Below are 12,858 nucleotides of genomic sequence, written 5' to 3' on the forward strand. Positions count from 1 at the left end.
ACCTTATAAATAACAGGTCGATATTCATAATGCATTTGTGGGTTCACTGATAACTCTTGCATCTGTATATTCACTAATGATTTTTGCACACTGTGGCCCACTCAGTAAGATGTTTAAAGGTCTGATGAATATATGAGCTGGAGATATGTTTGGAGATATGAGGGTAATCTTCAATAATTAAGGTATTTGAATAGAACTTGTTTATCATAACTGTGTAATCATTTGGGCAACATCTTCATTGTTGGTATGACAAGTGAGATTTTATTGAATTTTTTCCGCATGATGATGAACACTGTTGATGTTACTTGGGAAATTAACAGCATGTCATTGTGGAGATAATATCACTATTAACTGATGCAGTGTCAAACAATACCTGATTAATTAATTTCTTTAACCCTTATCTAGGTAAAGATAAGGGAAGGGAGGACTGCACACATGCAAAAACTCACAACCTGAAGCTCTCCAGTGCCGCCAGTTATCCACACTAGTGATGCTGGGGTTTAGGTGGCTTGCTTTTGTGCCCCCTACAAATTTAACAGTCAGACAATCTGAACCTGTAACCTTCAGGCCACAGGTTTGTTTCTATAACATTTCACATTCCCAGAAGATGAAGCCTGTAACAGCACATGCAAAAACAAAACCTCACCTCTGCCCCCTGGTGTTTTACTGTTGCACTGTGGCTCCCAGGCAGGACTGCCTGACAGGCTGCACAGATCACAAAGACATTAAAGATAGATAAATTTGTAAAGTCTGCTAAAGATTAAAATGAAGTTCTTTGATTACTACAGCACCGTCATGAGACTTCTTACTGTGTGAAACTGAATGGGAACACTGCTGAAGTGAAGCTCAGAAAGGTGCACTGCAAAAAAGTCTCCACCTTAAGCAGTCATTTAGTCCTATGTTCAGTGTTTAAAAATGTTTTTTCAAATGAAAAATCTGCCAGTGGCCTGAAATAATCCAACAGGGTGTGATGCTCATCAGCTTGTTTCCATAGTTTTCCTGAATCAAGTGTCATTTTCATGATACCAGTGGGCTGATCTCTCTCACTCTGCCTTGTTTCAACATATTTATACTTGTTTCCAGAAAAGAAATCCTGAAACAAATGAAACTGCATTGGAAGTGAGTGGGAATATTTCATCCAACTGGCATTTGTTTTTGTTTTTTTCATTTATTATGAGAAAAAAAAAAAAAAACAAGATTTCAAGACTGAATATAAGACTAAATGACTTCCCAGCCTGTAAACAATGTACCAACTCTTAAATTAACTGGTATTCCCACTTGAATAAAAAAGGACAATCCTGTATTCATTGAAATTTTGCTAAAAAGCTGGGTGAAATCTAACATTTACCTGAAGCTCTAATTAAAATACCTATACCCTTAGCTATAATTAAAATACCTGGCACATGTACAGTAGTCAGCCACAGATTCACCTGTACTAAGTCTTCAGACTGGAGGAAAACATTGTCAGACTCAGAGTCTTTATTTTTCCAGGAATACACTCTGTCAGCAGACACTTTGTCAACAGACCTATGTTCCAGACAGCAAAACAGCTAACAAACTGCAAAAACACCTGTGTTTGAACAGTTAAAAATATGCAAAGCCATTCTTAAGAAGGGAACCAAGCGAGCAATTTGCAAGCAATTTAGCAATCCCAAGTCATCTGTCACTACATGCACACAGTGATTAAGATGTCAAGCATACATGACAGAACGGTGAAAATTAAGAAGTTTTTAGATCTGTACAACAGTGTGCCACATGTTTAACTACAGACCACAAACCAACCAAGACACCATCAAGACTAATCCCCACAATAACAGAGTAGAAAAATGTCACCCAAAGGGTATTTCAAAAAGACACTCTCAATGCTGCTCCTGAGAGACAAAGAGAAAAAGAGGAAGAAAGGGAGAGGAGGGAGGAGCCCAGAGAAAGGACTATCATCCTGAAGTGACAAGCCTCCTGAGGACATGACACCCATCATTAAAAGATGACATCAGAGCAGGGAGGGCCCTCCATACTAGGTAGATCCAATGTGATGCTGGAGACCCACTAAGTATAAATACCTTGAGCCCAATGCCCTGGGAAGCAGCCGCCGCCGCTCAGACAGACTACACACCTAAGGATATAACAGCACCGTATCGGGACAGCAGCCTCCCGACCTTATTCTTCTTTGGAGCGTAAACCTTCCGGTAAGTTGCGTTTTCCTCTGGGTTTTCTGCTTTCAGGTTAGTGCACAGGGTCGCGCTGCCTCCCGCCGGGCTTCCCTAACCTTTCCTCTCTCACTGAGGAGGGAGCATGGCTGAGCGCCGGTGGTTGGCTGGCGTAAAATGCATCCAGCAAACCTCAGGCCGTTTTTAGATGAGTAGAGTGAGCCACGTGCTACGGCTGAATTCACACAAGGAGAGAACTTTTATTTATTTGTACAGATTCAAGATTAGAGGAGAGATTTTTATTAGACTGTGACCCAGACTGTGTAATTTCACTGCGGGAGAAACATAAAAAGAAAAAAAAGAGGCCCGGCTCTATGACAGAGTTTGAAGAAAAAAATCTAATTTCGTTTCTGTGAAAAACCCTGCTGGTGTCATGGGCAATTTGCGTACTTTTCACAATCACTACTCATTTCAGCATGGATGAATGAACCAATGAGCATGGTCTGGTCAGATTGGCCATTCTGACTTTATTTAGTGACTATTTCTTCATTCTGACTCTCATAGCTCTTGTGCCAGGCCTTGATGGGTAGCATTGAGGCACTTCAACAGTACCCTGCCTATGTGAAATCATCTTTTAAGCTCCTACATTTCCTGATTCTCATATGAGACAGAGAGAGGTGCCGTTCTATGAGGTGGACGTCTTGCTGTAAATGGATTATGTCTTTGCAGGTTTAGCTTCACAAGATGGACCTGAGGGTAACAAGCGTCCTCCTCGTCCTCGTAGCTTTGGCTGAGGCCACCCCTGAGAGGTACTACCATTCGGCAAAAGTAACCAAGCAGCCCTACCCCGTCAAAAGTCATGGTGAGTTGCATATCTTCTTTTTCACACGGAGAGCTTGTCATGTAAAAACCTGCATCGCTTTAGTTCTGCAACAGCCCTAACATTCTAGTAATGGGAGAGATGGATACAAAATGCAGACCATAGGCTGGTTTACATTCAACTGTGTCAAGTGCAGTAAATAGTGCAAATGTATCACCTATTCATGTTAACCAAGCCTGTTGTTACTTTCAAATAACAGCAACGTGCACACCAAAACTGCTTGCAAACTGTTAATTAAACAATACATCATTTTGAGTCACAGTAATTCAACTAATTTATACCTGCAACAGCGTTCAAAAATGGTGTTTAATTGCACCAAGTTCTAGTGAGACAGCAGTCATCAAACGTCATAAATCATACCAAATTTGAGAGGGAAAAATAACAGCATCAAACAACTGCCTCATATTTCTCACATTTTGACTTGTTTTTAAAACACATCTGCAGCAAAGGTTGAGAAATGCAAGTGTGATATCATATCACTTGTTTTCCCCTTAGCGAGCAAGTGTCTATGGATCACTGCACCGATATATTATTGAATAATTTCACAATCAAACCTAATCGAGCTTCGACAGCTGATCTGAATATTACAACCTTTATACAAATGCAAACATAGCAAATATTACAACTGTTGTGGAAACTGATATAGCGGAATATGGCTTCTGCATCATTTAAAGAAACAAACAAACAAGGCATACTCACTGATTAATTTGGGATTAAATTCTAGCTCACCACCATCTCCTCTAACCTTTAAATATGAGCCATTCTTATGCAACCCAGCATCGTCTAATACACATTCAGTTAATGAGGGAGCCAAACAGACTGAGTAATGCCTCCTCACACACCAACTGCATCAAGACACAGCTCCAGCAGGTTCAAAGGAATTACTCATTGGCTAAAAGCAGAAGGTTGTGGTTGTGCCGGGCTGCCCCCTTGTGTAAATGTGCACTACTGTATAAATGTGAAGTGTTATACAGCAGGAAAGGAGCAGCTCTGCACTGGTGGAATAGAAGTTAAAAAGGAAAATGTCACTTTAGCATGCCTTTTTTACAAAAAAAAAAAAAAAAAAGCCAAAAGGCAGCAGTCATGGTATAATTGCATAATTGACATATAACACTACAAATATCTCAAACACAAATGTGAAATGTTTTTCCCAGCAGAACGGATTTTGCTTTGAATCAAATGGCTGAAAATTAATCCAGTAATTTTGCTTTGGAGAGTTTATGATGTGGTTTTTAGCATGTGCCACTCCATAAAAATAGGGCACTTTTCACAGTCAACAATGAAAGTGCAGAATTGAAAAATCTCCAAAACAGATGCTATAACCACATTGCAACAGGCACACCCTAGCAAACCGCTTTGTGGTGTTAAAGATGCACCACACACTTTGAAAGAAAAGAAAAAAAAAAGAACAGACAGTGGAGAAACTCACTCACACTTCAACTAACAGTAAATTCTCTTTACCATCCGTAAAAGTGTGAGACTTAGTGTAGCTTCCAACTATATCTCAAGTTACAAAACCTTTTTAATATGAATGAAAAGGCACAACAAAAAATATGCAGCGCATACTCAGAGTAAAGTGGATAGTGAGAAGGTTAAAGAGGGCAACCGCATTGAGAATGGACATTGATGCTACACTGTACATAAACATAACACTACTGTGCAGTGCCAACGGTTCACTCATGGTTCAACTACTGTTTCGGCTGCCACGCTGACCACTGTCAGCATCATCACCTCCCGTTTGTGGTGTTTCTGGCTGCCGAAAAGTCCCATTCTGGCACAAATACCTCCTGTGGGGTTTCAGGCACAATCTCATGTGGCTTGCAAATGACAGCCCTGTCAATCCACTTTATTCTCAAAGGCCTTTTTTCAAAGGAGAGGCAAACATTATTGCGCTTTGATTCCTTCACAACTTATACTTCTTACTGATGATACTTTGAGAATTTTTATGTTGATAATCTCAAGTTCTCATCCTGCACTGTTAAGAAATAATCACAACTTGATGCATGTGGCTAATATGGGGGCAATATTTGTTGTTTCCTTGCCGTTTTTATTTGTTTTGGCATCATAGAGATAAGAGAACTGAAATGAAAACTCACCAGTCAATAATAGAAAATTTGAGGATGAAATGAAAACATTTGATAGTGTTGCTGTGCTCTAAAATTAGACAAATCTTGAGTGCAAAAATGATGAAATATGAAAGTGTGACATTGTAAGATTTGGGTTTGGCGATGATTTGATTACAAAAGAAGAGAAAAAAAGCAATTGTTGCCCTATGTGCCCAAATTGATTGAGATCAAGCTATGACCTGGGTACTAATTATTTTTGAGGATTATGGGTGGTAAATCCCTGGTACAACATTTTTAGGTTTTCAATAAGTATCACTGCATCACATATGGGTACACTTGTCATATATAACTGTACAGCAGTTTTGATTTCATGGGACAGGGCTGTCCTTACGTTGCCTTTTAGGATAAATATATTACAGTTAATAAATTACCTCCATCAAAAATAACTGGCATCATATGTCAGTATGTCAGATACACAAACTCTCATATTCTCATTTGGCCAACTAATCATTCCCTCACAAACTCCACATTAAACAGAGGAAAATGGTTCAAGGTGATGTCAACAACTTGCAGACCACAAACCAAGCATTTACTACCATGGGCAGTCCAGGAAATTAAAGGGAAGAGTGTAGTGTGGCCAAATTAAATTGAAATACACCGGAGCTGGTTTGCTGGGCCCCTCTATGGAGGGGCAAACTTGAGTGAGAACATCCCCTCAGACCACTGGTGCTGTCAAGACTACGATGGGAAAAGTGTGTTGTCCCAACAACATTCCCTATAATCACAGGGAGTAGCATCCTCAGTGTTTTAAATCAGTTTGTGGTCTTCTGGAGTAAAATGCTATTCAAGGACCAAGGAGCCGTCATCATATAGTGAAAAGACAAGCAAAGAAAGATGGATGTGGGGAAAAATGTTACAAAATAAAGATTTCTCTTGACTATATACTGTTGCATAATTCTTCTTTAGGGAGAACTAAGGATTATTTTCAACCTAACAGTTGCTAGATTAGTGACTGCATACAGCAGAAATATTCAGAATAATAAAACACTCAACGGAATTAAAAAGACCTTATCAATCAATTCAACAAGTGACGCATGACAGATTAGTTTATCAATACTCAGACAAAATGGATCACATCTATGAGATCCATGTGCTTCTTTTTTAACCCCAATACTCAGTATACTGTGGCCACCTTCTAAAACCTATGCTTTAGTTCATTAGGAATATCAAATATCCATCGACATAAATTTCTGATACAATTAATTCTGGTTTTGTGATTTTTACTTGCATTACATGTAACCATATTTATGTATTCTCTAGCCGTTGCAGGTCCACCAGGTGATCCAGGTGCCCCAGGTGAGCCAGGACCAATGGGTCCCCCTGGACCTCCTGGGAAGAGTGGTGTAGGACATCCTGGCCATAAAGGCCCACCTGGACCTCCTGGAGCCCCTGGCTTCTCTCAAGCTGGTAAACCTGGTGCTAATGGTGCCCCTGGAAAACCAGGTGCTAATGGTATCCCTGGTGACAAAGGTGCCCCTGGTGCAACTGGACCAATGGGTCCCAGAGGTGCTCCCGGTTCTCCTGGAACCCCTGGACCTGCCGGACTTTCTGCTGTTGGCAAACCTGGACCACATGGTGCCCCTGGAGCGATGGGACCAAGAGGAGAGTCTGGTCTGAAGGGACATCCTGGTATTCCTGGTCTTCCAGGGCCCAAGGGAGATAGAGGACATGGTGTGACTGGACCTCAAGGAGCACCAGGCCCAGTTGGCCCAATGGGTCCATCTGGTATGCCTGGCCAGCCCGGAATTGGTAAGCCTGGTGCCCCTGGCTTCCCAGGAGAGCCTGGTAAGTCTGGTAACCCAGGTAGAGATGGCGCACCTGGAGCAACGGGTATTCCAGGGCCAAAGGGCCACCCTGGGCCTCCCGGCACTGGAGCACAAGGTAAAGCAGGTCAGAATGGCACTCCTGGTATGCCCGGACCTATGGGACCTAAAGGTCCTCAGGGTCCAGCTGGTCAGCCCGGTTCCCCTGGCATGCCAGGTGTTGGTAAGCCAGGTGTCCCTGGAATGCCAGGTGACAGAGGAGCCCCCGGTACCTCAGGAACCACTGGTCAGAAGGGAGAGCCAGGTCCCACTGGTTACACTGGTCCTCCAGGTGCTCCTGGTCCTATTGGCCCAGCTGGTCCACAAGGTGCAAGAGGATTCCAGGGTGAGACAGGCCAAGAGGGACCTAAAGGTGACACCGGTATGGTGGGTGCACCAGGGCCTAAAGGAACCAAAGGGGATCAGGGAGCTCAGGGTTTCTCAGGAAAACCAGGTATCCCTGGCATAGCAGGTCCTCCAGGACCCCCAGGTCACAATGGTCCTCAAGGTGAAAAGGGTCCAGCAGGCCACAATGGTGCCCCAGGTAAACCAGGTGCTATGGGCCTTCCAGGACCAAAGGGACACACTGGACCTGTCGGAGCACCAGGGAAAAGTGGTGAGAATGGAATTCCAGGGGCCAGAGGACCCGTTGGCCCTCCCGGTCCAGCCGGTCCCCAAGGACTCAAGGGCCACCCAGGTCATCCAGGCCTACCTGGCCCAGCTGGACTGACAGCTAAAGGAATTGCAGGTCCCCATGGTGCACCTGGAATTCCAGGAGCCAGAGGTCAAGATGGTATCCCAGGCCCTGCTGGTCCACCTGGTCCACCTGGCCCACCAGGAGAGGTGGTCTACCACCATGAGAAGAGCATGCCTATCAAGTCTCATGAGGTTATGGTGCCTCATGAAATGATGAAGGCCCCTATGTCTGCCTTCAGTGCTGTGCTGACCACAGCCTACCCCCCAGCTGGAACACCTATTGTGTTCCATCAGGTTCTATACAATGGAGAGAACCACTATGACCCCAGCAGTGGCGTGTTTACCTGCCAGATCCCAGGCCTCTACTATTTTGCCTACCATATGCATGTCAATGGGGCCAATGCTCTGGTGGCTCTCTACAGAAATGAGGAGCCAGTTCTATTCACATACGATGAGTACAACAAGGGATTCCTGGATCAGATGTCTGGCAGTGCTGTCCTGATGCTGAATGCCCATGATAGAGTATACGTCCAGGTCCCTGATGAGGAGAGCAATGGCATTTTTGCAGCAGACAATGTTCACTGCGCTTTCTCTGGGTTTTTGATTGCCTCCACGTGATTTCACAAATCCAATTAAACCTCAAAACATTACAAAAAATATGAACTACTCAGAGAAATAGTCCAGTTTACAAAATTCAAGATTGTCATTGTAAATTCTGATGTGATTTTTACAAGCTTATCTGCCTCAATCTTATTTTTACATTAATGGCAAGATAAAAGAAACTGCCTGAAAAGTCAACAGAGAGAGGCATTAATACAGGGGATGAATGAAATTACAAAATGTATGGTTCAAATTGTTCCCATTTCCCAGTGCATTATGTGTATCGGTGCAATTTTAAGAAGCATGAAGCAGTATTGGAAGATATCTTGTGTGGTGCTCTTCACCTGCCTGTAACATTTACAGTAAATCTTGTACTTCTGTTTGTGTTTATTAATGTCTGTTGTTGAAAAAGTTTTACCTGTAATATACACGCAAAAGAACTCAAACTTGTGTTAAAATAAGTTGTTATTAAAGATCAGCACATTCTCACAAGCACTGTCATTAACAAGACAACAGAGGGAAAAATCAAAATGTGTTTTATCAAAACAACTATGTCTGATTGGATGTGTAATGTAATGTACCACTTGTTGACCAAAACAAAGAATAAAGTTCTAGATCCAAAAAAGAAAAACATTTTTTTCTGTATGTGAGTGTGTTCTCCCTGTGTGTGACTGAATCCAAGACATACCTGAAATACCAAAAACTAAGACATAAATCATGAGAATAACTACAACCAGCCATCGCAAAAAGAAGCTGATGCATACCTTTGAATGCAGATGTGTTGTAATTATGGTCGATAGCAGCAATCATGTCTTTCCAAAAGTCTGAATTCACCTCATTTCCACGCTGTTCACAAAAATAGAAAACACCTTTCAATTTTTTTTCCCCACATGAAATCACAGACCAGTGATTATTTCAAAAAATTTCTTATCTGATTTTACCTTGTGCAACATGTCCACAACTCTTCCGCAGAGAAGAGCCCCAGGTAGATCAAAATAGTTGTCATAGAAATAGTATTTTGCTGCAAAAAGAAAAACAAAAGAACATTTAAAAAAGTGACACAAAAAAGAACTACCATGATTTAAAAAATCTTATTATGATGAAATTTCTGATGATGGACACAGGCCTGCAGAAGAGCCAATAGCATAAAATTGCCAAATAATAAAGGTGGAAATGGACAGGATACCAGATCTTGTGAAGGAGGTATTGAGGCTATTGAAGTGCTTCCACTCCCTTTTTGGACCATAATGTTTGATGATCTCTTCTGTGCTGAGGTCACTGGTTCCATGTGTTGCTCTAATCAATCAAGAAAAATACAACTGTTTTATTATACTACTTTAAAAGTCTATCTGTGAAATAAAAATGACAACTGTGGGGGCAAACAGCTCTAAAGAGAAGCAAATCAAACAAGCAGCAATTGACTGCCGAGCCTACCTTAAAACCGTTCCATCTTCCGCCAACTTCACCAGGTTTCCATCCTCAAGATCCACCACTAGCCCTTTGAAACTGGACACAAAATCAGTGTGTTATAAATCCGGTGCCAACCTCCAGCAGCCACATCATGACTGCTGTCCCATTCACAGCAAAATCAATACCAGTGATTTCCGCTGGACATCAACATTTGCTCGCTGGAATCACTGCTCCTAAATTTTGGCTGACATGAAATGTTAATAAATGACGAGATAGTGCTGTGTAAAAGTATTCCATTTGACCTAAAGAGGACTGTTGCTTAATAATTCATTGGGAAATGGGCTGTAAACTGTTCATACACAGTATTTAATTATTTACTGCCAGGTTCACGAGACACTTCATGAATGTTTCAGTGGTTGTGGTCCTTTCTGAGCAAGATCCCATTGTGAAAATAGGTTTTACCACTCCGGCACTGCTTTGTAAAGCTTCATGACAGGCATGTTTCTCTCAGTGACGAGGCGCAAGTGGGCACAAAGCTGAAGGGAGGAGGGTGAGCTGTGCTTCCAGGATTTTGCATATTTTAGCTATAATTAGGTGTGCATAGCCGTAGAAAAAGAGAAGGGTATTCAGCATACCTGTGTTTATCCCTAGACTACACCACTTCTCTTCAGGCTGGCGCTGCTGATGACTCACCAGAAATCCCAGGTAGCGGGAGTTAAGTTCAAGAGGTCCTTGTCATAGCCTTTATGCTCCACCAGATACCTGGCAAAGCTCTCATAGATCAGCTGCAAAAGAAAGAAGTCACTGGAGTCAGGATGAACCTAGACACAGGAATATGCAGGGGTGGGCAAAACACGGCACATTTATGCAAGGTTTTCATTCCAGCCAAAATCTACACCAGGTAATTTCTTTCCTCTAGAGCTGGGATGATATACCTATCTTCCAATTCAATACTATCATGATACTTGATTCCGATTCAATGTGTACTGTGTTTTAGTAATGTGATTTCTTTGAGATTTTTGTGTTTTAAAATATACTCTAGTTTGTGGATGCAAGGTTTCATGAAGATGTGATTATCCTAGAGGTCACAATGGGTCATTTTCTACAGTGATGTCAAGTTTAAAAAAATATATTCTCACTACAATTTAATGGCTAAGTTGGAGCTAGCATCATCACACATGAGTACAGCTGGGCTCACTGAATCCATAAGAGGCTCAGCTTTCCAGTCAAACCCCAATTTATGCAACTCTAAGGCTGTTTAGGCCCTAGTCTGCACAAATACACCATTTTACAACAGGCCAAAAGACAAAACACATTTGGACTGCATGGTTTGTGGCCCAAACTGCAAAAAAGTGGGCATGTCTGCAAAGGGGTGACCTGTGAGTTCCCAGAGAACCGTTTTTCATCCAGATATCCTGATGTGACACGGCAAGAGCCCCTTATGAAAAAGGTCATGCCAGATTTCCCCTCATCGAAAGTCAGCCTAACTTTGGCGCGGTATTTATTCTCCTTGCTGACAACCTAAGATGACACGCTTGGCACAGAATCCAATGGACTCCTTGGGTTCTCTAGTGTCATATAATACCAATATCTTGTCTTTAAATCGATTCAGCACAAAACAAAAACTGATTTAAAAAAAACTGTAAAACAAGGCATGGCAATACTTAAAGCGAGCTTATTTTTGCCCCCGATACTTTCCTCCCTGGCTGGCACATGGTTGACTATCCCAAGGCTATTTCATTTCCAACAGCAGGGACACACAGCAGAACTGGCACGCATGGGGACCTGCCATCATCACGACAGGATAAAGTCTGAAATGAACAAGGCCTGATAGAGCAGGCCTACGTTATACCACGTATATGACACAAGGAACAGCTGCATCCAGCAGTCATCTTCTGCCATGTAGTGTCACACACAATGCAGGTGATGTGTGTACCTGCTACAAGGCATGTGTGTGTGCGTGTGTGTGTGTGGTGCTTTTAGGTCCTAATGATATCAGAGGCCTGAGAGGCGAAGTGAGAGCATGTATGGGCATAACAGGCGACGTTATAGACCTGTGAGTCACGCAGAGTGACTGCAGCATCAGGATCATCGCATCACCTTGCACACACACACACACACACACATGCACATCCACACACACACATGCACATCCAACCAGCGACGATGCTAGCCCACAGGAGTCTGCAGAGGACGGATTATTGAGTGCTGCACCGTTTTGGCCGCTCCGTGCCACATTTGATGCAACATTTGATAGAAATGTCGAGTCGTTACGGCGACAGCGTTAATCATCAATAGCCAGGGACTCTAGCTAGCTTGACGGGCTACAAACTCACCCTGGAGGTCTCCTTCAGATGGTATCGGCAGAGTGTGTGGTCCAAATCGAAGCCAATGACATCGCAATCCGAAAGGCTAAAATATTCACTCATTGTAGCAGGGGAAACCGGAGGAATATGGGTACGAAGCCCACTATATCCACATCAACTTGCGCACGCCTGCACAGCACAACTGATCTGTCAATGTCAATGACGGCGGCCGGCGGTTTGGAGCCTCTCCGTTCAAACCCGCAGGGTCACGACAGCGAAAAAAAGCTCCTCCGAAACGCTTTCCCAAACGCGAATCTATCACCCCGACTTCACCGAGTGGATTATGTCAATAAGTTGCCCATGAAACCAGAAGTTAAACTACGCTGTGCCAGAAGAAGGCGTCCGAGAGGCGAGCGCCCTTAGCTTCCGGGTGTGGATTGGAAGCCGTAATGGACAGTGTGCGTGCGCAGGGTGGAATTGCCGAACCGCTCTTATACAAACAACAAATGTTAGAAATCTTGCCGTAACATTTGAAGCGAGTCACCTACACGCAGAATGGTCACTGACAGGCTTTCGTAAAGGGACGCTGTGGCGTAAGAGGTCCAGTTTTCGCAGTTTATAGGTGGATGGAAAATCCCAAATGCGCAAAATGGTGCATGGGAATTAAACCATTCCACAGTCCAAATTCCACTGTCCCATCATCAACTACACCCTTTTACCGCCTGGAGGGTCAGATAACCTGTTTACAGCCTGCATAACTGTACACTGTTTACCTGTTTGTCTGACCATTTAACTCTGCAATAATGTATACATGTGGAACTTGACAGCAATTCAGCACTGCAATATCCTAGTGTGTATATATAGTGTGTATCGGGAGACTTTTTTTTTTTT

The 12,858-nt window shown here is 42.9% G+C and overlaps 2 protein-coding genes across 2 annotated transcripts in view; one reads left to right on the plus strand and one right to left on the minus strand.

The window, feature by feature from the left end:
• nt5dc1 (5'-nucleotidase domain containing 1) overlaps positions 1-12,409 on the minus strand; it is a 53,972-nt gene extending 41,563 nt beyond the window's left edge. Inside the window, exons 1-6 of the mRNA XM_030046643.1 lie at positions 11,998-12,409; positions 10,355-10,446; positions 9,686-9,757; positions 9,438-9,547; positions 9,193-9,272; positions 9,016-9,097 (exon numbers count right to left, since the gene is read on the minus strand). Of these exons, the coding sequence (XP_029902503.1) occupies positions 9,016-9,097; positions 9,193-9,272; positions 9,438-9,547; positions 9,686-9,757; positions 10,355-10,446; positions 11,998-12,090 (529 nt within the window). The 5' untranslated portion in view covers positions 12,091-12,409. The remainder of the gene's footprint in view (positions 1-9,015; positions 9,098-9,192; positions 9,273-9,437; positions 9,548-9,685; positions 9,758-10,354; positions 10,447-11,997) is intronic.
• Positions 2,085-8,827, plus strand: col10a1b (collagen, type X, alpha 1b). Its single transcript, XM_030046642.1, has 3 exons — positions 2,085-2,186; positions 2,877-3,009; positions 6,414-8,827. Exons 2-3 carry the CDS (start codon positions 2,892-2,894, stop codon positions 8,267-8,269), a joined length of 1,974 nt encoding a protein of 657 aa, XP_029902502.1. The 5' UTR covers positions 2,085-2,186; positions 2,877-2,891; the 3' UTR covers positions 8,270-8,827.
• Positions 12,410-12,858: the final 449 nt, after the last annotated feature.

Source organism: Myripristis murdjan, chromosome 24 (assembly GCF_902150065.1).
Source record: "Myripristis murdjan chromosome 24, fMyrMur1.1, whole genome shotgun sequence".
NCBI lineage: Eukaryota > Metazoa > Chordata > Actinopteri > Holocentriformes > Holocentridae > Myripristis > Myripristis murdjan.